At 31.7% G+C, this 25,085-nt stretch overlaps 2 protein-coding genes across 2 annotated transcripts; one reads left to right on the top strand and one right to left on the bottom strand.

Moving 5' to 3' along the window:
* Positions 1-9,827: 9,827 nt before the first annotated feature.
* On the bottom strand, positions 9,828-12,770 carry LOC130798705 (polygalacturonase At1g48100). Its single transcript, XM_057661806.1, has 5 exons — positions 11,896-12,770; positions 11,386-11,598; positions 10,888-11,095; positions 10,716-10,797; positions 9,828-10,562 (listed from the first exon to the last, which is right to left on the bottom strand). The coding sequence occupies exons 1-5, from the start codon at positions 12,283-12,285 to the stop codon at positions 10,058-10,060; spliced, it is 1,398 nt and encodes a 465-aa protein (XP_057517789.1). The 5' UTR covers positions 12,286-12,770; the 3' UTR covers positions 9,828-10,057.
* A 9,251-nt stretch (positions 12,771-22,021) lies between these two features.
* LOC130798704 (probable protein phosphatase 2C 2) lies at positions 22,022-25,085 on the top strand. Its single transcript, XM_057661805.1, has 3 exons — positions 22,022-22,316; positions 23,657-24,090; positions 24,187-25,085. Exons 1-3 carry the CDS (start codon positions 22,248-22,250, stop codon positions 24,758-24,760), a joined length of 1,077 nt encoding a protein of 358 aa, XP_057517788.1. The 5' UTR covers positions 22,022-22,247; the 3' UTR covers positions 24,761-25,085.

The raw sequence follows: 25,085 nt of genomic DNA, 5'->3' as shown, positions 1-25,085 counted from the left end.
AAATATTAAGGATAGAATTAATGCATTATATTACGTGATAAAATAATTTTGAAAATCTCTCGTTCATTATTTAGGGGCAGGGTTTTCTTAACAATTGTTGTTAATTAAAGTTATTGATTGGTTTTACCAGGTGAAAGTATATACTGATAATACACTGATAAGTCAGCTCTTTAAGCTTACTATTATGAAAGTATTTGACAAAAGCTAATTATTAGTCATTGACCGTGCATTAGTAAATAAGTGAGTAAAAAACCAAACACTAAAGCTAATGAAAAAAAAAACTACTCCTAATGGTTTTAAATTTTTTGCTTTTAACTTAAAAATCAGTTTTTCCTCTGACTTAAAAATCTTTTACAAAATACGTTTTTTGTTGTTTGACCAACAAAAAAATTTTAAAAAAAACAACCAAAACCCAATAAAAAAGCTATAACCAAACTGAACTACACTAAAATGTTTTTTCTGTTCAAAAATACTTACGAAATTTACGCAATTTGATGCACTAATTTAATTATTGATATGTCTAATGCTATAATAAAAAATTATAAAAATTTGATAGCAATAATCTTTATTCTTTATATTGAGACGAATTAAACAAGATTTTATTTGACTATGTTTTAACTTATAGGTTAAAAACTAATCACAGATTAATGATAATGAATGAATAGCGTTATATTTGTAATGTTGTAAGTAATTTGAAATCTTAGCTGTTTTTTTTTTTAAAAAAATTGAGTTTATTTTACTTTATTATGGACAAATTATCAGGTAAACATGGTACATCATTAAGTACATCCGAGTATATTGCATTTAAAAATGCAATAATCATTTTTTAAATGTTTAGAAATAATGACTAAAGCAATTATAAAACTATTATGATCAAGATAATAGAAGGCACTCTTATTTCAGGGAGTATATGGAAAGTACTCTATCTCACTATAATTAACTCAATTTATATTTCAAATTGTGATATGAATGAATAATATTAATAAATAAATCGTTTGGGCTTCAGAGTTACAAGTGTGTCTATAACATTTGAAGGGCTTAGGTGAATAAATGAATAGAATCATTCATATATAAATTTAAAAATATTTAAGATTATTTGATTAAAAAAAATACACTAAAATTCAAGATACATCAATCATATAATAGAAAAAATTTATTCATTTATAATGAAAGCAATTTGTTTTTTGTGCTTTTAAGTAATTTAATTTAGTATGTCCTCATCTTACACATAATTTTACTCTTGTGAATATGAATACGCCAAGTAGATAAAAAAACAAAAAAAATTGAGTAAAACAAATTAACAAATAAGCATACATATACCATGCAAGAAAAACAAGATTACAAGTATTAATCGGATACGTTATAATAAACCCCAAATTAAAAGATTTAACCCATATAACTTATTACGTTAATTCCACAATTACATCAAGCGTACGCACTCTCAATGCTCAAACTCACTATCGAGAGTTTGTTTGTATTTGCCCTCAATATCCTCCTTTTTTGACCTTTAAACCCTCTTTTATAATAAGCCTAAGAGGTTAAAGAAGTCATTCTCAATAATCCCCAAAATTAACTTTGCTCAAACAAGTGTATTCCAACCCTGCTTGTTTGAGCAAAGTGTTGCACTTGCTACTTTAATGAGCGATCATTTTGCTTGTTTGAGTAGCCTTTATGAATGTACGTAAATTTTTATTTGCTCCTCTAAATGTTCAAAAATCTCATTATTAATAGATAATTCGTTTTTTTTTTTTATAAAAAGGAGCTAGATCGATCATAGAGCAGATAATGCATCCACTATTGACCAGAAGTATACTCCCCAACAGCCAATTGGAAGTATCCTAATTTGTGATGATAAAGCTGAAAAGAAAACCCAATTATAATTTACATACATCAACAATATATATGCATAATATGCAATGCATGTACCATGAAATGAACATAGGCAGAAGAAACAGCAGATGACAGATACATTTGATATGCATGATACAGTTGATATGCATGTTTATTATCAACTAAGTCAACAACAACAAATCATGGGAACGCAGTCCAACGTCCTGCAATATTGCTTGCTCATCATCTCACTATATTATGCACCTCATCCATCTTTCACTAACACTTAAAACGGCATGGCATTATACTCTAAGGAGATGATTAAATTGTTTAGATAAAATTAAAATTTAATTAAATAAGAGAAAATAGAAGAAAATATACTAGTCATAGAAAAATGATATGTGGATGGTTAATAATTAAAGAAATTAGTGGTGGAACTATGATATCCTAGATTTAGCTTGAAAAAGGGTTGATAGATTACTCATATAAATAAGGTGCATCTTATTTTCATGGGAGCTTATTTGCTAAGAACTCCACAGTTAAACCTATTTGGTGGGGAGCAATTTTAGGATGGGTGTCTCTTGGGAAATTTTCTTGGGTGCGCACGAGTGAGGTCTAAGTGTGCTGGAAAGACTTGTGTTGGTCGGTGGGGCTGGTCTACAATCTTCATAAGTAGTCATTGGCAATCCAAAGGGCTGGGGTGTTACAAGAACAATTACCTAACATAAAAACGTAACAAAATTAAAGGGATGGACTAAAATAAAAATTGTTACAATTTATTATGGATGAGAATATAAATTATTAAAATCTTTATATATGGAGGGTGATTGCCTGATTGGTTCATGGTTTTTTATTTAGTTTTTGGTTGATTTTTAGCTATTGGCTTTTTTGTTGATCAACGGCAAAAAAAATATTTAGTAAATGTAAGCCAGCTGAAAAGTTAATTTTAAGCCAAAATATAAAATACTTCAGTTAGCTTTTTTGGTTGACTTTTGGTTTATTGACCCATTTATTCTTTAATAAACAACCAACAGTCAATATATAAATTTAGCAAACGTCTTTATAAACAACTGGTTTTATAGCTAGTTTAAAGCCAACAAAAACAAACAAAATTTTCAATTGGTAAACAAACCAACTAAAAAAGTTAATAATCAACATCATATATATATATATATATATATATATATATATATATATATGTGAATAACAAGGACACGTAGGATTTAAATATTCATGGTTTGATGATTAACAAAATCACATGTACTGTGTATCAATATGATTTGTATGAAATGGATTTGAATAATGTTAAGAGTTTGATGACAGAACGCAAAAATTCAAAATAAACTGCAGCATGAGTGTTGGAATAGAGTGGGAGTTAGAAAAAGAAGGAAAAGGTAAAATGTTAGGTGGAAATTAGGAGTTATGCCCGTGCAGTCGTGCACCGACTCATAATTCTGCTTTATTATGAACGTAGTCAATCACAATTGAGAACCCTACGCTTTCCATTCTCATTCCTATAAGCCTACAATATTCTATTTTACCTCAAAAATATAAACATAAATAAAGTCAACAATCATTTAACTTAGAAATATAATACTCCTATGATTTTAATATTTTTTTATTTAGAAAATTATCTAAATTAGTCTAATGACCAAAAACTTGCCGATTTAGGGGTAGGCGAGGTGTGTCGCATCTAGGGTTTCACCATTGAAAGGGGCCGCAAGCTCTTAAGTATTAAAACGACTACATGAGTGAGGCTAATAGGCTATAATAGCAATCATCTATGGAGATGATGCCACTCCGATGAAGAACATGAGGTCCGTTAAAAAATACTTCTAATTTTTTAGGGAACTCAAAAGAGAAGTTAAACCACTCATTTTTTTTTAATCAAATTACTAGACATAAGAAGACTATATAGAAAATTGAAATGAAAAATGAAATAGAATTCACCATTTTAAAAAAAGGCAATAATAGAGTGCTCCAATTATTTGATTCAAGTAAAAAAATTAATCTGAGTGTTCTAATTGAATTCGAAAATGAAACTGAAATTGAAGGGAGAAGGTAACATATCAGAGATATAAATTAAGAATCTTTAAGAGACTGATCAAAGATAATCTTTGGAAGAGGGAGGATATTCCCGCTTGGATCCCTACCTCTTGAGGGACTACATGTGTTGCTTAGCACTATTATTAATTTATTATTAGTAAAAATTACCTAAAATAATTTAATTTTTTTATGATTTTCTTATAATAATCATATCTATTGATTAACTATAAATAATCTCAACTTTTAAGTGTATTTTCCTAGAGTAAATTTAGTAATCTGATAACTTGCTATAACAAGCTTTATCTTTCAAAAAAATATATATTAAAATAAAATGTAAAAAATATGTTGAAAAAAATTCTAATTTTTTTATTATTCAGAACTTTTTATATATATTTTAAAATTTTTTCTCTAATTGTACATTAGTTTTCACTTTACTTTTTTTTGGTGAATTACCTATTGTAACGGGTCATCGAAATAACCATGTTTACTCTTAGCAAATATCCTGTAAAGTTGAGATTATTCACGGTTAACTTATTGGTGAAATTATTATAGGAAAATTATAAAAATATTAAATTATTTTAGATAATTTTTCCTATCATTAATTTCTATTAAGGACTCTTGAGAGCTACGAGCCAAATTGCAAAAATAACAGGGCTAAGATGAGAAATTTATTTCCCATATATTTTTTGCTTGAAGTATTTGATACAACTAAAAATTTATTAGTCCAGTCTAGTTGACGAAACAAACATAGTTAATGTGTAAAAGGTATATGAATTAATTACCTTTACATTTATGAATTAAAAAAGGATTTCATATTTATACTCCTTCATGTGAAATTCTTTGTTTGTTAATTCGATCTTTCAATGACTTCAAATGGCTTTTCTTATTTAGGAGATAGTGTGTTCTATAATCAAATACACTTAATAAAATAATTTTGATATTGCACAAACATGTACTCTATTCTTTTAATTTGGTTGTCTCATTTAAAATATTAGCCTTGAGTTTGTAAGAGGAGCTTTCATGTCTCATATAAGGGTGTTTGGTAAATAATTTTTTGGTTAGCTTTTTAGTTGATTTTTGGTTTTTGGCTTGTTGGTTGGTCAAATAGCAAAAAAGTGTTTGGTAAATGACTTTTAAGTCAACTGAAAAACTGACTTTTAAACCAAAATAAAAAAGTTATTCCAATTAGCTTTTCATTAGCCTTTTTGGTTGGTTTCTGGCTTATTGACACATTTTTTCTCTAATAAATAGCCAACAGTCAATATCTAAGTTTATCAAACATCTCCATAAACAGCTAAAATTTTCAACTAGTCAATAAGCTAACTAAAAAAATCAATACCCAACAACCAACATCTAATTGACAAGTACACCCATAATCATAAAATAAATTGCATTATGTTGGACTTGTCATTGTTCTTATTAGCTCTAACTTTTAAGTGATAATGATATTATAATTATAAAGAAAAACTTTTCAAGCTTAAAAATTTAAATAATAGGCCAACCAACTCATTAATCATTATATCATTTACATATGTAGAAGTATATACAACTTTATAGAAGTATTATACATTTTCTGTGCTTTTTAATTTGCACTATTTTTTATTTTAGTTTGTCTTATTTATTTTGCATCTTTTTTTATATTGGTCATAATCTTTTTTTGTTAATTTTATTCATAAAAGTATTATCTTTCTTTATTTTAACCATTCAATTATATCAATTATTTGCTTTTTTATTCTCCAATGCAATTCCCCTTCTCACTAAATTTTATCCAAAAAACGGAGGGCGAGTAACCAATGAAGAACGGCTATTGAAGAGGACGATCTCATAGGAGTAATTGTTATGGCAACCCCGTCCCGGTCTATGCGCGCGCATTAGAATTGAAAACTTCAAGTGTCACTCATCTAAAGTTCCCGGTTCTACTCACTTATCTAATACCCTTTCCTTTGCTTTATAAGATTCTGTTGCTTAATTCCTTTTTTTAAACTGTTCTTTTTGAGTTAGTTTCTAATACAATTATTCTCACTATTTTTCCCTTAATTTTATACTAAGTAATACTCCTATATTTTTTTTTATCAAATATTTAATATCTATTTATCTATATATACTAACATATTAAAAGAAAAGTCAGAAACGACGTATGTCATTTTCTTATTTATTTTTATTTTGTCTAAATATTTATGGACAACAAAGTATTTATCAAAAGTTATATGTCAAAAATGTGTTTTCCTTAATATGATGTGATATATTACAACTTTACAATCATACATTTATCATAAATAATTAAATGCTAACTTTGTCAAAAATTAAGCAAATCAAATAAATTTATAGAAGTACTCAAACAAGTAGTTTTGATTGAATTAACCATAACGTTTGATTAGTCTTTTAACCAAAAATTATATTAATTGTTATATTTGAAGTATATATTTGAAGTATTAAATTCAAAAATTTAATAAAATTCGTGTATTTGCATGCATAGGCGATTCACATCGGCCCCACATGCCAATAATATTTTCATGGGTTTGCATTCAAAAAAGCTATTACTTTGATCATCAAAAAAAAAATTATTACTTTAAAACGTAAATGTAAATTGAATCAACTCAATAAAATAATCACACTGTGAGACCATCTTATTTGAGAATTTGTGTACAAAATTTGCTTTTATAACATTAGTGTCGTCTATATGATAAATTATAATCCAATTAATAACCAAAGAATTGAACGTGTTGCGTTATAATCCACTTATAACTGTTAGATATTCATACTGACGATTATAAAATTAGATTGCTACAATAATCTGATCACAACATAATACGATCCTGCGAATTTTTGTAGGAAAATTATAATATCTTTTACATATATTGTGTTTGGATTAGGGATGGTCATGGGGCGGGTCTGGAGCGGGTCTGGCCAGACCCGGACCCGGACTCTTTTTTTTTTGGATCCAGAACCGGATCCGGACCCTAAGGGTCCAAATTTTTTAGACCCGGACCTGGATCCTACGGGTCTGACAGGGTCTAGGGTCCTTAATGGGTATTATACAAAGCCTCTTTGATTTGTCAAAATTGAACCTTTTTCGAGTTTTTTTATATTTTTGTAAGCAACTTATTATCGTATTACAAATACTTGTTCGAGTCCATGAAATTCAAATACAAAATAATTACTAAAATGTAAAAACACTTGTCTAAATACATAATTAAAAATCAAATATAAAAGACTAAATAAGAAACATAGTTTATATTCCATAACATTAAAAATTACAATAAATTTTGATCAATCTTCAACTTCCTCAAGATCCAATTGTGCATTCATCGCAACATTTCACTTAAATATAAACCACATTCATAAAAAATAACACAAAAAAATCTTTGCATTCATTCATAATATCAGAAATTCAGAATTCAAAAATATAAAATTTAAAATTTAAAAGTTTAGGGTCCAGGTCCGGGTCCGGGTCTTCACCTTAGGACCCGGACCCGTCAAAAAATTTTTGGATCCAGACCCGGATCCGACGGGTCTCAAAAATTAAGACCCAGACCCTTATAAAAGGGGCGGATCCGGGGCGGGTCCTACAGGGTCCTGGACCCATGACCATCCCTAGTTTGGATAGAGAATATAAGGGCAAAGAAGGGGAGATATTTGAAAGGATGAAGTATTCCTTAATTGGATAACAAGAGAGGGGATGAGTTTAGAGGAAAATCATTTATTTTCCTTTCTTTTTCCTTCCCATCCCTTCTAATTAAAAAAGCGTAATCTATCTCCTTACACCTCCTCTTTCGTTCTTTTTTCCTTTCCCATCTTTTCTTTTCTTTCTTAATTTGCTATCCAAACATAATATAAGAGTTTGGTCGAGTGATCTCTATTGAGATGCTGAATGTGCTAAACTGAAAAAGTAACCTGATAGCACCAAAGGCTCACTATGAGTAATTTAGCAGTAGTAAAATACTTATCTGTCTCATTTATTTTGCTTTATTTTTTATTTTAATTTTTTCTAATGAAATTTTCTCATTTTTATTTTTGAATACCATGTCACTACTTTTACTTTTTGTATTCTCTTTATTTTCAAATACCAAAACACTTCAAACCTTTATATCTAATTTCTTAATTTTCGAAAGCTAATGAAAGTAAGTAGCTTACACAGAAAAGTATTAGAGTAGATAGTGAATTACATAGCAGGTACCATAATCTAATTAAGTAATTATAATTGTAAGGTTAAAATGCAAAGCAGTTTGTCAGCTAAGAAAGTGAAATTATGATTATACAGACACTATGAGCCGCAACCTCTTTTTGCCACACTTGCTCTTTTTTTACTCCTTAGTTCTGTGTGACACTATCAGCTACACTAGCCAACTATCATTTCTTATTCTTTTATGTACCAATAATTAATACTTAAATACTAACACTAATTAACAACTTTAGTGTACTTGTTTAAGCTTTTCGAGGTGATTTGTTTAATACTCCTATTAACATCAACAGTTTTTGAGAATGATTCGATTTCACTCCATTAACACACTCACAATCATTTATGAAAAAACATTATAATCTTATCCGTCCTATTTAATTGAATTTGCTACGTAAGGTAAATCAAAATGAGAGTTTTTAAGATTATGTGTAGTATATTTGACGTTTGAAGAGATGGGTGATAAAATGAAATATAACATATTATAGGGTTTTAAACATTGGTTTGAACTTTTAGTTAAATTAGTTCTTTAATATGATATTAGAAATCAATGTGATTATCAGTTTGAATCTCATCTATTACTCATTTAAAGTGAAATGCTGAGCCCCAAGTATAAGAAGAGATTACGTCGAGAGTCTATTATGCCCAATCTTACACTTTTAGTGAGTCAATTAAAAGCTCTTTTAATATGTCGAATTTTGATGACTTTGACTCGAGAAAATAGGACTAATGGAAGTCAATTTTGTAATGCTTGATAGAGAGTTTTGCTAAGTTAGCTCTTGCTCAAAGGTTAAAAATCAACAGATCATCCAAAAAAAAAAAAGTTGAACGTAACAGAAAATCGGCAATAATAATCTATCAGAAAAAGGGTAGGTATAGAGAAATGAGAATGCCAAAAATGAGGGCTATCTAGGGCCGAAAAAAGTTTGGTCTAAACTGTAAACTAAACCGGAATTTTAGTATTTGGTTTGGTCTACGATTTAAATGGTCTTGTTTGGTTTTTTTTCAAATTAAATCACGGTTTACGGTCTGGTCTCGATTTTTTTATTTTTCAGATCAGATCAAACCGCAAACCGTACTATGGTCATAATTTTGTATTTAAAAAAAAATTAAGTTGCTACCTAGATGTTTTAAGATGTAGTTATTTTTATATAGCAATATATACTTGAATGATATTGATGTTATCAACTAATTACAAATTATTATATTTATTAATTATAGGTGTGAAATATTTGCATAAATACATGTATTAATTTGGATGAAAATATAAAAGTAAAAAACCGTAGACCAGACCGTTGTAAAACGGTTTGGTTCGGTCCGTAAAATTTTCAGACCGGAATTTTTGGTTTGGTCTGATTTTAGTGTCAAACCAGACCAAACCGGACCGTGTTCACTTCTACGGCTATCAATACATGATGTTGCATTGATATTGGACTGACCACTAAAAAACACATTTCCACCCTTTTTTTCCACAAATAATGTTCAGAGAAATTAAGAAAAATATAAATTTTTAGATGACAAATAAATGGAGAAAAATTTTGAACCATGAACATTAAACACATATTAAAATAAAGTTAATGGAAAAAAATATACGAATCAGAACTATAAAAAATATTTTAATAAATTTAGTGGAAAATATGTTGGGATCATAAACAATTTAAAATTGTTAAAATATAAAGTTAATGAAAAATATGTAGAGACCAAATTAAAAATAGTAAATGAAAACAATTTTAAGAAACGAAGATCATAGTACTTTTAAGATCAATAACTTCATTTATCTAACATAAACTACAACAAAAGAGATACACACACTGAAATGGACAGCACAAAACAGAAAATCCATATCAAAGCCTAACAATTGACACTACATAACAGAAAAACCTGTATAACTATTTCGTCAGGAGAAGAGACTAAAATATGCTTCTCCCTGAATACAAAGCTCAGCACACCCTAAAATGTATATACAATGTAATTCAATCTAGGTCGACAGAATCGAAAGGTAACTCAGCAATGATCGATGCCACTTTCCAAGATCGGTTGAGGCGGGATACCCTCTTGCAAGCACGATACAGGAGGAATCGTGAGCGACTCTAAATAACCATAAGCGTTCCAACAGAAGGGATCCAACACCATTTCGCCAACAGCAGGAAGAAGCTCGATATCAGCAAGCGTGATGTTGGAACAAGGGATTGCGTCACTGCACGCAAAGTGCATAGGAGGACTTCTAACGTCGTAGGTGCCCTTAAGGCCGGAATACAGAATGTCGTTCACGAAAACAGCAGAAGATTGGTTGTTACACCCTTTTCCTAGGCAGTAGAATTGATCAATTATGATGGGATTCCTTACGGTGTCCATACGAATATTGTCGAATGTCACCCCTGATACTGCCCCGGAACCTCCTTGCCATGTCTTGATCCTTACTCCGTTGCTGGTTTCTCTAATTAGTGAGTCTCGGACTGTGATATTGTGCACACATGCCCTTGAATTGTGGTTCCCTAGGCTCCCAATACTGATCCAAAAACAGAACTCACAATTGATATTTTGACAATACCATGTCGAGGAACCAACTCAACCAGATGCCTAAGCTAACGGTTGCAGCCCCATGATATGTTATACACTAAATCAAAAGACGAACAAAAATTTTAGAGGTAGGAACACAAACCTAATCCCATGACCATGTGCACAAGTGATATTTCGAATGTCTACATCATAGCAACCAGAGCCGATTGAAACACAATCATCGCCTGCATACACAATCATCGTCATGGAATTATGAAAACGAAGTAAAATTGAGGACGATAGGGGTAACGATCATGTTATAGTAAGAGACTAACCATTGGAAATGAAGGAATTATATATTTGGACATTGTTGGTGTTTTCAATATGAATGCCATCGGTGTTAGGACTCAAGGTCGGAGCTGTGATATGAATCGACTCGATGTGAACATTGTGACAAACATCAAACCTGAAATGAAATTGAGGGCTATTCTGAATTTTAAGGCCTTTGACTGTTAAGTTAGAACTCTGAAAGAATCTAATGGCCTGCACACATCACATTATATAGTATAAAGATTAGCTTTATGAAATAAAGATACAACTCCATTCTATGTTACTTGGACTCGGGTACTGCTGTTGGATACCGGTACATTTCCAAGTGTCGGATGCGCATAAATATTCAATTTTACGCCTAGAATGAAGCGTCTAAGTGCCATACCATGTCCGAGGATCAAGGATCGGACACGGGTACATGAAGCAAAATAAAGAGTTCGAGTAACATAGACTCCATTTATATTAGCAATAAATTTGGATCAAAATGCAAATAAAATACTTACAATAGGACTTTCACAAGGGCCAGCCAGTGTGGTTCCATTAGGTCCCTTGTGGGGCTTGCAAGGAAGCTCCCACCACTTTTCTCCCCTTCCGTCAATTCGACCGCCTCCTTGGAGTGACATCCCCTGCACTCTGTAGAATACTAACCACTGATGCTTACTAAGGTTCTTGGGCCATTCTTCGGGTCCATCTGGTGGAACCACTGACCCATCAATCTGTATCCCAAATTAGGCAAAAAAAGTCCTCATTAGGAAAAGAATGAATAAGGTAATTGTACTTTACTACTTTACATTGCTCCATAAGCTAGCTGTTAACGAGATGTTTAGTAAAAATTAGTTGTTTGTCATTAGCGTTTACTAGAAAAAAGTGGGTTGGCTTAAAAAGCTGCACATTTTAAGGTTGTTGGACCAGACAAAATGCTAAAAGTCAAACAAAAAACTAATGAAAAAGTCGTTTAATAAACACACCCTGTAACGTAACCTTGACATGGAAAAGAGAGTGAAAACGATTACCTGAAAAACAAGCTCACTTTGACAAGGCCCAGTGAAGATAGTAGACTGAATCATGAAAGTGTGCCCACTAGGAGCAAGTAACACAGAATTATCAGCACTACTACAAGCAGCATCCCAAGCAGCCTTAAAAGCCTCCGTATCATCTACAATCCCATCGCCCACAGCACCGAAACTCCTAACATCAAAAAACCCGCTAGGAGCATAAACTGGTGCAGCAGCCGGAGGCTCATCGGGCTGAGGAGAAGGTGGCAATGAAATCCCCGATGATGGAGGAGAATAATGATGTCCATGCTTGTGTCGTTTAAACGAGTGTTTATGGTGTCTAGCATAAGAGCTAGAAAATGCACAAGCATATACTAAAAACAACAATGTTAGATGGAATTTACCCATCACAAATAATACACTTAGATAAGGTAAAGAACAAGTGCAACAACAACGGCAAAACAGAGCCTTAATCTCAAAAGACTGATCTCGGCTAAACAAAGAACAAGTGCAACAACAACAACGCAAACCCTTAATCCCTAAAGAACAGGTGCAACAACAACAACGGCAGAGCCTTAATCCCAAGAGACTGATCTCGGCTAAACAAAGAACAAGTGCAACAACCACAACAATGCAAAGTCTTAACCCCAAAAGAACAGGTGCAACAACAGCAAAGTCTTAATCCCAAAAAACTGGTCTCGGCTAAACCAAGAACAAGTAGTGAAGTATGATTGGATATAGATATAGGTAAAGAATAAAGAACAAAGGACATAAATTAGGAGACCTGAAAGGCTGGCTTAGAACCAATATGGTACAATACTCTATATATAGTTATAGAAATGTAGGTAAGTTTGTTTGTTAACATAAACTTGGGATAGTGGGAAGAATATAATAATGGCACAAAAACCGACCAATTTCTATACAAGCATGCATGCTTACTTTTGAAAGTGAGTGGGATGTTGCAGAGAGACGACGGTTAAGGCAAAGAAAAAAAAAGTAAAAATAACAAAAAAAATGCAGCAAAGATAAATGTGGGCAAAGGGAAAGCAGATTAAAGACCTCCCATGTTCTACCCATTACTGCCCTTATTCACTTTTTGTTAAGGGTATTGGTCCACAACGAGCCCAATTCTGGGTTTAATTCCTTGCTATATTAGTCATTTTATTACTATTATGTACCCTTAATATAAGTTTATTTGATTCTTTAAGGAACCTTCTTACAGTTTCCTGCCCTAAATTGAATGTCAAATTGTGACTGTTAGATTCTCTATTGGTTATCCAACTGTATAGAATATTCCTCTGAACTTGTAAAGATTATAGTTAAGCTTAGACAGTAAAAGAAATGGTGCACACCACCATTCTCATGGGCAGAGCAAATATCGACAAATTCTTTGAAGGCTATGTGTAATTTTATATATTTTAACAACTTTATATCTTTAGACACTTAACATAACTACGTAATTTGATATTGTCCTTAAGTTTTCAGGGTGCTGTGCAGTTAAACATGTCCTTTGATTCATTCTATATTTTTATGATCTATGCTCGGTCTGAACTTTAAGGATTTTGTATTTTTCAAAATTAATCTTTTAGTTAAGAAGAATACATGATTGGCACTAAAAACCTTGGTTTGTACTGATTGTATTGTCATATGGTATCGGTCACACATGAATTAATTTACATCAAAGAGTGGGTGATGGGCTCTGCAAAGTGCAAGGACTCACCAATGCATTTGTTTATACATCCTCTTATTCACTACTAATATTCTATTTGGTTATTGCACGTATGTCAATGCATATATTAATCTTAAATATCTTGAATTGTCTTTTGGCATATGATTTATTGGTTGGTCAAACAGTTAAAAAAATGTCTAATAGATAACTTTTAAGCCAAAACCCAAAACTTCCTCATATGAATAGTTTTTTTATTGGATTTTAGCTTTGTGATTCACTATTTTTTAATAATCAGCCAACAACCAATAACTAATTAATACCAAACATCTCCGTAACGATGACTTAAACAGCTAACTGACCATACTTCCAAGAGGTTAAACCAATCAATAGTCATTTGTTACAAATCCTAAATAAGATTAGCCCTGCCTAACCGAACTAGTAATCCTAAAAAGAAAAAAAGCGATCATGCATCAGCATGGAAACTCAATCGTAGGTACACGTTGGAAGATTATTTATCGTTTTCTTATGAGGAAAACAAAATGTCAGAATCCGAGTAACATAAGTATCGAATTCTGGCCAGTAAATAGTGCTGTGTTACAACTTAAAAAGCAGTTATGTGCAAATCTAAAGAGTAGGCTATGCATTACAGTAACTTTGAGACTAAAACAGTAACACATCAAAATTTAGGGTAAAAGGTAGTTTGGTAAGCAGGTCCATGTTTGTGCACCTAAGACAGAAAGCATCTGGGATCAAAATGCACACAACCTGCAGCAGGACCGCAACGTAGGAGAAGGCAGAGGCTCAACGAAATTCAATTGGTCCCCTCTACGACTTTTGTGGTTCGCTTTGTGTCCTCAGAACAAAAGCAGCAATAGACATGGTAGATTATCTGCTCCTTTTACAGAATTTCTACCCAAAGTACATTTTTGCAATACCACAACTTTAACTTTTTCCCTTCCATTTTATCCTTGACAAACACATTTTTTCTGATGGAGTATTTGATACTCCAAGGATGAAAGGATTCAGATCACCTCATTAAATTTGTGTACAGTCAACTCGCTTCTTATTTAGATCTTGTTGTATACAAACCAAATAAAAAATTTATCATATCTATGATCACAAATGACACACGAAAAATAATGAGTGATTAAACATGATTGTTACTTCGTAGTTAACAACAAAATTAATGCGTTATAGTTATAGGCTTTCTCTTCCACCTTGTAATAAGGGTTTAATTCTCATCACAGGAACGAGGATGAATTCAACCCCCTCATGCTTGAAAGAGCATGTTCTGGATGAGTTAGAAGGTCACTATACCATGAGCAAAGTTAAAAAGCCGGGGCAAGGCCCGACCATTGGGCAAACGAGTGTTTGGATCACGCAGCTCATCAAAGAATGGATGAGTTAGAGCACCTAACTCCATTGTACAAAGGCATACGGAAAGTCAAGAACAAATTCACCACTTTTAGCTAGTGGTAATCGAGTTCATTAAAAGTATTCCATTGCCCCAATGCCATTAAGTGGCTTCCACCTAGGGTGGGGTCTAAAGGGCTCGATGTACACAACCTTACACTTGTTAGTTAACACCTATGTTACTCGGACTCTTTATTTTGCTTCACATATCCGTGTCCTTTCCTTGATACTCGGACATTGGTATGACACTTAGACACTTCATTTTAGGCGTAAAATTGAATATTTAGATGTATTCGACACTTGGACACGTAATAGTATCCAACAGTAGTATCTGAGTCCAAGTAACATAGCTTAACACTGACAAAGAAGTTTTTTCTGAGCGATCCTTGATGGCAAACATTATGTGCACTTTCACATAAATAAGAAGTGCATATGATTCAATAAGCCATTTTATTATAATGAAAAGAAAATGGAAAATTTTCATACTCACGACCTTGTGGAATATCTAGGTTATAACATTGCAAGTGCACAATTAAGATAAAGTAAAAGCAAAAAAAGGGTAGAATTTAGCATACCTTGTGCCATGGATGAGCTTTAATTTGAGGGAACTTAAATTCGGTATAGTTTGGATTCATACATTTAATTTCTTCCCTTGTTGGATATCCAAAACCTGCGTGATAACAAGCCATAAAATCATCTTAAGCACGCGATCAAGAACAAATTTTATAAATTTAAGAAGTATCACGATCAATGCCAGGCAAAATGGCGCTAATTGAGAATAGCACCAGCTAGCCTAAGTGCCTAACATCACACCTATCTATGCAAGACAATGCCTTTTACAATTCTCCAAATTACCATGCTAAGTCTCAAAGCTACGACTAGAGGTGTTTATTCTGATCATTAGGTCAATTTCGAGTTAAGCGTTTCAGATCGATTTAAAATCGGAACTTGTGTCTATATTGTTTTTTACATTATTTTAAATTTATTTTAATGTCGAGTTCGGTTTCAACTTCGTGTAAATATTGTCAAAATTTGTTTTTAGGCCATGAAAATTGAAAAAGATAGGTTTTGCACTCAAGAATGACTTCATAACATCATATTGCCAAAATTACCTGGATTACTACTCCAAAGGATCCTTGTCCAAAATTGAATATGTTATATGCAATTTTTCATAATATATTTACCATTAAAACTATTCTCAATTTGATCTGCTATTATCGGCATAGTATAATAATATAATTAATAAATGAAATCCCAGTATATAGATTAATGAAATGTGTATAATATATTTTTTCCATTCCCCTGAATTAGAAAATTCAATAAACATGAAATATCATTTTTAGATTCTATCCAAATATAATGGGAGTATCAAGCCAAAATATTAGAAATTAATCTCAAGATCATAAAAAATAGAAGTTGGTTAATGTAGAATGTTAAATATAGGATATTTCTTGACATATAAAGTAAATATGGAGTATTTTTAAGATTCAATCTAAAAACCATTGGAGTATCAAATCAATGAATATTAGAAATTAATTTTTGAGATCATTAAAAAATATGTTACATATTCTTACATGTTCTCCTCATGCCTGACGCTTAATATTTCACTTTAAATGAGGGGTGATTGGGACTTGAACCAGTGCCCTCTTGTCACGCTGGTTTCTGATACTTTACCAAATAATCAACTCAACCAAAAGCTTAAGCTGATGGTTGAGGTACTATGAATGATATATTTCACAAATTCTTATACGAGGCGGTCTCATCGTAAGACGTGCCTCATACTTTGATTAAATAGCCTAATAGTAGAACTTTTAACATACTGCATTATAAACCTTTTGTATGAACTCGTTTGTTTCAAATGCAAATTATACACATATATTTTATAAATATTTTTCCATGGGATATATATACCAACAAACTAAATCAATGTGTATGATAAATATTGTGTTAATACTTGTGATTAAGCTTATTATAAATACTACCCTAATAGTAATTCAAATTTCACAATCCAAATTCATCCAATATAACATCTCAAAACATGGAGAAAAACAACCAATTTATATATTTCTTGATCATTTTTACTCATCTTGCCATCACAATACATGCACAAAACCCAACCTTAATCACAAAAACATGCAATCAAACATCTAATTACACTCTTTGTGCTTTAACATTAAACTCAGACCCTGCAACGGCTAATGCCAAAGACATGAGAGATTTAACCATGATTATGTTGAATCATGTCACTCAAAAACTAAGTGATATCGAGAATCATATACAAGGTCTTATAAGAAACCGTCAAATTGTCGAGGAAGAAAGATATCTTCTTAATGTATGTGATCAAAACTATAACTTTCTCCTAACAAATTGGATTGTTAAAGTAAAAGATTGTTTATCAAAAAGAGATTATCAAAAGGGTCCATCATATGTACGTGCGTACGATATCGGACCTTGTCGACGAGTGCGAGAAGAGTTTTGCACCAATCAAATCTCCTATTTCTGTAGATAGTAAGATGACTTTTGAGATTTCTAAGGTTACATTTGATATTGTAGTTTATTTATCTGGAAAACCCCCTTTTTGATTAACTTTAATGAAGTACTCCAATGACATAATTTGATTGTAATCTCAATAATTTAGATGTTACTAATAATAACTAGGGGTGTTGAACGGGTCGGATTTCCATTTTCAGCCCTTATCCGTTCTATTTTTAAAAGGGTTTTGTAAGGCTCGGGTTGAATATGGGTCAGACCGTAAACGGGCTATACTATAATTAAAATGAAGCGGCCTATAAAAGAGAAAATACATGATGCATAATTGAAGAATAAGAAACACCGAAACTTTACATATACAAGGGCTTTTTTTTATTTTTCACCTAGGGCCCAAAAATTGTTAGGAACGACACTAAAAAAGGCTTAATATGGGTTGGAAATGGGTTATACTTCCTCTGGTTTTTAATAGTTGCTATATTTCTGTGTTTCACGTTATCCAATGCACGATTTTAATCTTTAATATCTTTAATTTCATATGATAAAAAATGTGAAAAAGTTAATATTATGAAAATATGCATTAAGATGAATCAAACAAGATCTCATTTGACTATATTTTACATAATACATGGAGAAATACATACCAAATAAGATCATTTGATGAACTTTAGCTGCTACAGAAACTGTATCAACTATTAAAAAGCAGAGGAAATATATTATAAATGACAATACCAATAGGGATCATTAATATTTTTTCAATTTAATTATTATAAATCATAAATTAATTATAAATTGATAATAAATTGGGATTAAAATAATTGTTAGTACAACTCAAAAAAAAATTGTTAGTAATAAAAACGGGTTGGGATGGGTCGAGTTGGGCTTTAAAAGCCCAGCCCATTCAAAGCTCATATTAAGTTTAAAGGGCACTTTTCCAACCTGACTTATATTTTACTTAAGCTCGACCCGACCCTTATTCGGCCCATTGAACAGACTAATAACATAGAATTGTAAATGTAAAAAATTGTTCCTCCTCCTCATCATCATCATACCCAGTGTATCCCGCTCATAGAAAACTATGAACAGAGTTTGAGAAGGGAAGGACGGCGGCAACTAATACCCAAAAGGAGAACGCGGCCAAAAAGTTCTCCGACTCGAGAAAGAATAAAATAAGATTTTGCAACTGATGGGACAGAGTACGATTGAAGCAAACTCCGCAAATCCTGGTGATATGTAGTAAGCACATTATTCGTTTTGAAATACTTACAATGGATTGCAATATGTTATTTTGTATGAGAAAATTTCATCATCAATTACAATTACAAGTATAATGAAAACGAATGAAGTATTACTATCTATATAATATGTTGCAAATGATTAAGTAGTTTAAACTTTAAGGTAATATAAAACAAAAAAAAATGAAAGATAGGTTTTCTAAGCATTACATTTACAACTTTTACTAATTTTTGGATTAAAACAGTTAGAAATTGGGACAATTTGTTAAAAATATAATTTATATGTGATCCCCAATTGAATAAGTAAAGGAGGTTTAAAGTTGCTAACATATAAGCTTGATGGGCTACTATTGCTAATATCAATTAATTTTAAGATGAAACCTCATTTGATTTATATACAACCAACTCTTCTCTTATATGTGTCTTATTATCTACAAACCCTTAAACAAATTTATCACAATTAGATTTCAATGGAGAGGATACAGTGACAGTATGAGACACTGGATATTTTGAAAAAGGAAAATATCTTGTACAATAATCGCACTAGCCACCACCCAATTGGTTAAGGTAGACATCAATATCAATAACATGGCAAAATATCTTAACATATACTTATAGTATATATGGAGTAAATGTTTAAGAGGAAATAAAAATTAAAAAATAAAAATAAGGTTTTTGAAGAAAAAAAATAAGAGAATATTAATGTTGTTAAAGGTTGGAAAATAATTATAAAGTGATGAATAATGAAGAAATAGAATAATTAATCTTCTCATTTTCGATAAGTATTTATCCTTGTGGGATGAATTTCTCCTTCACCTTTAAATAAGATTGATCATCCTTATTTTCCTTCGTCATCCTTTTACCGCTATAATTCACTTTTTATCATTCATCTTTATTTACCTTCATTTGTATAGTTTGATTTTTATTTTTCTTTAATATTATTCTCAAATACAATGCAAGCATACCCTTGGTAACTACTCCTTCCGTCTCAAAATATTGCAACATAGTTGTATATTGTACAAAGATTATAAAATAGTGAAATCATTTGAATTGTGTAATGATAGTAAAAAGAGATAAAATATACGGATGAGAATAAAAAAAAATAATAAAGACATTTTATAAAAGAAGATTATAGCAAAATAAAGAAAAAGATCAAATAGAAAAATGTTAAAATATCTTAATTAGGGAGGGTAGTAATTGTTTGTGGTTCCATGAATAACGTATAATGCAACTAATCCAACTAGAAGGGGTCCAAGATCCACGATATCTCACAGTCACAATAGTAATATTGGTTTTGGAGAATTAACAAGAAGCAAATTCCTGTGAGACCGTCAATTTTATGCCACGAAAGGAAAAAAGTCTAATTTAATTCTTCTCATTTAAAAACCTTAAACTAAATCTTAAAATGCCCATATACAAGTTCTTTGTGTTAGCAAAAAGTGAGACCATGACAATCACTTAAAGCCTCTTCTCATAAGGTTTTATATCTTTGACGCATCTAACCTAAGGAAAAAAGTCTACTCTAAACTTTAACGTAACCTCAATTATGAATTTACGATAGTTATATGACTATCATTAAACAAGTTAATTATTCAATTTATATTCAGATATATTTTTATTATATTATAAATAAGGCAAAATAAATTTATCTATACCTTGTAAATAAAATTTATATTTCTTGTATATAATACACTATTATTTAAGACTGCTATATTTTACCTTTTTAATAAATGCTTTATACATGAAATATAAATTAGGTGAAAAATAAAGTAGACAAAGATTAAATAACAATTTTGGCTTATGTAGGCTTGGTTATCCTCGAGGAGATCTCACCGTAGCACTAATGTACATGTTACATTATATCCTTCCATTACAAAGGTATTTATAATGATCGAAAAAAGTAATATCAATTTAAAAGCTCAAGGAGTTATGATTGCCTTTGGATATTTTGTGTTCATTTCATGATACGATTGATGCTGGAGATCATTAGTATAACCGTTACATTATGTCTAAACTTTGCATAGAAGGGAGCAAGACATTATAAATGCAATGTTATTTGTAACTCTGATTAGGAGAAATTGTAAACTTCGATTGTAAATTTTAAAATAAATAGTGATTATATTTTTTTGTAGAAGATTACCTTGTTTTTTTCCGGAAGTTACCAATCTTTATCACTTTTGGGTTGAAATATTTATTAGTATTATTGATTTACAACTTCAAGAGCTTAACAATCGGTTCAATGAGGTTAATACGGAGTTGCTTGTTTGTATAAGTTGCATGTGTCCTATTGATGCGTTTGTTTCTTTAATAGACAAAAAATACTAAGGCGTACTTAATTTAATAAGAATTCGATTTAAACTTGGTTGTTTTACAAGTGATATGCAACAAGATGAAAGGATTCGGAAGGTGAATAATCTCTAAGTAAACTTTGTATGATGCTTGTTAAAACACAAAGGATCATGCTTACAAGTTAGTCTTATTAGCTTCTAAGTGACAACAACAAGCGTGGAAGGAGTGTTCTCGATGACTTATGTAAAGAACAAGTTGCACAATATAATAGGTGATCAGCTATTGAATGATGGATTAGTACATTTATAGAAAAAGAAATATTTTCTATAGTTTAGGACAAGGAGATCGATTTAATAATTGATCGTTTTAAAATATAAAAACTCGACTAATAACCTTTTAATATGTGTCAAACTCTTTTTCTATGAGACCGTTTTACAGTGTGACGGGTCTATATAAAAGCCCCATTAGGAAAAAACATTAAAAAATAATAAAAAACTGAATTTTCACTTGTACATGAAGCAATTTTTTATAAATAGTTTGAGCGGACCCAATTGAAATTGTTTCGAAGTCATCTCACGGTGAGACAACTTCAATAAAGAAATATTATTTTTTTTATTTTAAAATTATAAAAATACAACTTCTATTTCTTTTTTGATACCAACTTCTATTTCAATAAAACAAAAATTTAGAACTTGAATTGTCATGTAAAGTAAAACGATTGAACTAAAATCAAGGGATTTAGGTAAGCTTTTTATTTAAAAGATATGACATATTTTCAAGAATTCCGAAATTTTATAACTTCCTTAACAGATTTAGGGTTTTTTTTTTTTAAAAAAAAAAAGACAACATATAATTTTCAATAAATTCGGGAATTTATAACATTTTGCTTAAATGTTCAAAGAAAATATTGACGAAATACTCCATAAGAATCGCATATTTAATCGGACGGTTCAATCTATAAACACGTGTGCACTTTATTTAACACATGTGGCCGCGTCGTTCCCACTAGCTTCCCATTATATTTATATATAAACTTTCCTTCTCTCATTTAGTCGGTTTATCTGCAATTTTTGCTGTTCTTCTTAAGAGACCAAGTTTTGTTTAACTAAAACTCAATTTCAGTTTGTTTTTGCCTTTGATTATTTGATTAATTGATTGATTAATCGGAAGAAAAGCCGTTTGGTTTAGGGTTTTGTTTATCGTGAATTAATATATAGCTTGTTAGGGTTTGATCGTGTGAATTTTAGAATTCTTGTGTTTGGATGATATAAATCAAGATGGTTGCAAAAACTGAAGCTGCTTGTTCTATTCCCAATTTGGATTCTGTTCTCTCTCTTTCTCAAATTGTAAGTTTTTTCTCCGAATCGTTCTTTTAGTTAGGTTCTTGAATTATATGATTTTGGTCAAGATCGTATGCTATTATTTGTTTATGCACCTTTCGGTTCTGGTATTTCTGGGTAGATGTCATGTGTTGTATTGTATTTGGTTTCTTTGATATATTTAGTTATGGGTTTTTCTGATCAAGGATTGGGAATTTGATTAACTTTGTGGTTTTTATTTGGAATTGGGGTTTTTATGAGCTGTGTTAATCTTGCTTCGTATTGGTTCGCCATTGATTGGATTTCCTTAGTGTTTCTTGGGTTATAAGTTGATTTTATGAATATGCTATAGCTGATCTCAATTTCATGTGATGAATTTGTTCCTGGACCCCAATTTAATTGAGAATTGTAAATTAATAAACAATTTGTTCATGGACCCCAGTTTCATGAGATCTAGGTAGCGAATTGTAGCTTAGATAAAGCTAGGAAGTTTTTGTTAGAAGAATTGCAGAATTCTTTTGTATGAAACTGGAAAATGGAGTATAGAAGTACACAGATTTTTTATGGGCTTAGTAGAATTGCGAATTTGATTTTCGATTCTGATGGTGAGGGTTTAGAGCTGTTAATGGATTAGATCAATGGCTCTGGAATTATAGGAGTCTGAATTTCGTGGATGAAGTTACTTTTATGAAGAAAGCTTACTCGGAGCTGGTGATTTATAGGCAGAGGCAAGCCAGAACTTTAGGTGAAGTGACCAAAAACTTTCATATTAACATCATTGAAAGGGTTTTAAGTGAGGGAGTCAAAAGTTTCTGGAGTTTAGAGCTTTTGAGCAACTATGTGTCAATCATGGAGGGATCAATGGGAACTTGTGTGATGACTGATGAGTTTCATCACCATGGTCTGTGTTATTAAGGGTGTTTCACAGTTGAATTTATGATTCTTTTACGGCTTGTTTGGTAGGTGGTAATAAACAGTGGTAATAGGAATGAAAATTAGCGTAGTTTTGTTAAAAAAATCTCTTGGCTACCTTGATGGTCATACTTGTCCAACTTTAATCATCTTATTTTCTTCATAAAATTCATTTCAATGCATTAACATTAGGAGACGTGGTATTAGATGGTAATGGAAATTTATAAACAAAGAAATTTTTTGTGATCAAAGTTTCATCACCAATGGGAATGACATTGAATTTTTGATGAAAATTTATATTATAAATCATTTCCATCACCAACTTTTAGTACTACTATTCAAACGGGCTGTGTTTTCTATTTTTACAACAATTTCAATGTGCTGGTATGTTTTTATGTATCTGCGTTGTTAAAATTCTTGAGATATTAATTTGGTAATTAATTCTATTACTACAGGATATAAGGACTCCGGAGACAGTATCAGATAATTCTCTTGGCTCGACCTTGTTACAATATGTGCCAACCATTCGCGCAGGAAGCTTTGTTGATATTGGGCCGCGTAGGTTCATGGAAGATCAACATGTGATGATTGATGATCTATCTAAGCATTTGGGCTCAATGATAAAATGTCCTAAACCAAGTGCTTTTTATGGGGTTTTTGATGGCCATGGTGGACCTGAAGCAGCAGTATATATTAGGAAGAATGTGACCAGATTCTTTTTCGAAGATGTTGATTTTCCTGAATTCTCCGAATTAAATGATGTATTTCTTGAAGGAGTAGAGAACTGCCTTCGCAAAGCCTTTCTTCAAGCTGATCTAGCCCTTTCTGATGATTGCAGCGTCAGTACTTCTTCGGGGACAACTGCTCTTACAGCTTTGATTTTGGGAAGGTAAAATAAATGCAGTATTGCATTTTCCTCTGCTTTTTCGATCAAATAGTTACATTTCTTGTAGGATTTCTCATCTTTGTGCTTGCGCTGTTTCAGGCATTTATTGGTTGCAAATGCTGGTGATTGTCGAGCTGTACTTTGTCGGAAAGGAGATGCCATTGATATGTCCCAAGACCACAGACCAACATGCCCATCCGAAAGGAGAAGAGTCGAAGAATTAGGTGCTTACGTTGATGATGGGTATCTAAACGGAGTGTTATCGTTGTCTAGGGCTCTTGGGGACTGGGATATGAAGCTACCAAAAGGCTCTGCCTCCCCTTTGATCGCGGAACCTGAACTTAAACAGATGATGTTGACAGAAGATGATGAGTTCCTCATCATAGGATGTGATGGTATCTGGGATGTAATGTCAAGCCAACAAGCAGTTAGCCTGGTACGGCGTGGATTAAGACGACATCATGACCCAGAACAAAGTGCAAAGGAGCTTGTGAGGGAGGCCTTGCGGCTGGACACTGCCGACAACCTTACAGTCATTGTTGTCTGCTTTTCCTCTTTGGATCATGAGAGAGAGCCATCAGGAGTGTTCAGGCCTCGAAGATTAACGTGCAGCCTCTCGGCAGAGGCCTTGTCTACTTTGAGAAGCATAATGGATCCGAATGACGGTCATTGATTTTGTTGGTGATTATGTTTTTGATCGACAGATTAATTCCTTATTGCTGTTTATAGGCTGCTTCAGTAGAGTTAGAAAAAGCGGCTGGCAGTTTTGCTAGGGTCTATTCGTTTTATAAGGAGTATCTAATTAGTAATTAGTAATTTGAAGTTTTTAGTGTCTTAATTTGGGGCAGGAAAGCTTGATGTGTAAATGCATTTCAGGGTTGAGATTGGATGGAGGTTTAGTGTCTTAATTTGAAGTTTTTTTAGGATTTTTTTGGCTGCGGTTTAAGTATGGATTTCCCTATTCTTTATTTTATGAATTACTTCCTTTTTTAGTCAAA

This window comes from Amaranthus tricolor, chromosome 13 (assembly GCF_026212465.1).
Source record: "Amaranthus tricolor cultivar Red isolate AtriRed21 chromosome 13, ASM2621246v1, whole genome shotgun sequence".
NCBI classification, from domain to species: Eukaryota; Viridiplantae; Streptophyta; class Magnoliopsida; order Caryophyllales; family Amaranthaceae; genus Amaranthus; species Amaranthus tricolor.
Note: the sequence above shows the minus strand (reverse complement) of the source record. Positions and strands in the feature narration are given on the sequence as shown.

Coding starts and splice junctions, on each gene's coding strand:
- LOC130798705 (XM_057661806.1), bottom strand. CDS start 12,285: ATGGGTAAATTCCATCTAACATTGTTGTTTTTAGTATATGCTTGTGCA. Junction 11,599..11,895: donor AAAGTGAGCTTGTTTTTCAG/GTAATCGTTTTC, acceptor TTTGGGATACAG/ATTGATGGGTCAGTGGTTCC. Junction 11,096..11,385: donor GCCCTTGTGAAAGTCCTATT/GTAAGTATTTTA, acceptor TGATGTGTGCAG/GCCATTAGATTCTTTCAGAG.
- LOC130798704 (XM_057661805.1), top strand. CDS start 22,248: ATGGTTGCAAAAACTGAAGCTGCTTGTTCTATTCCCAATTTGGATTCT. Junction 22,317..23,656: donor TTCTCTCTCTTTCTCAAATT/GTAAGTTTTTTC, acceptor CTATTACTACAG/GATATAAGGACTCCGGAGAC. Junction 24,091..24,186: donor ACAGCTTTGATTTTGGGAAG/GTAAAATAAATG, acceptor GCGCTGTTTCAG/GCATTTATTGGTTGCAAATG.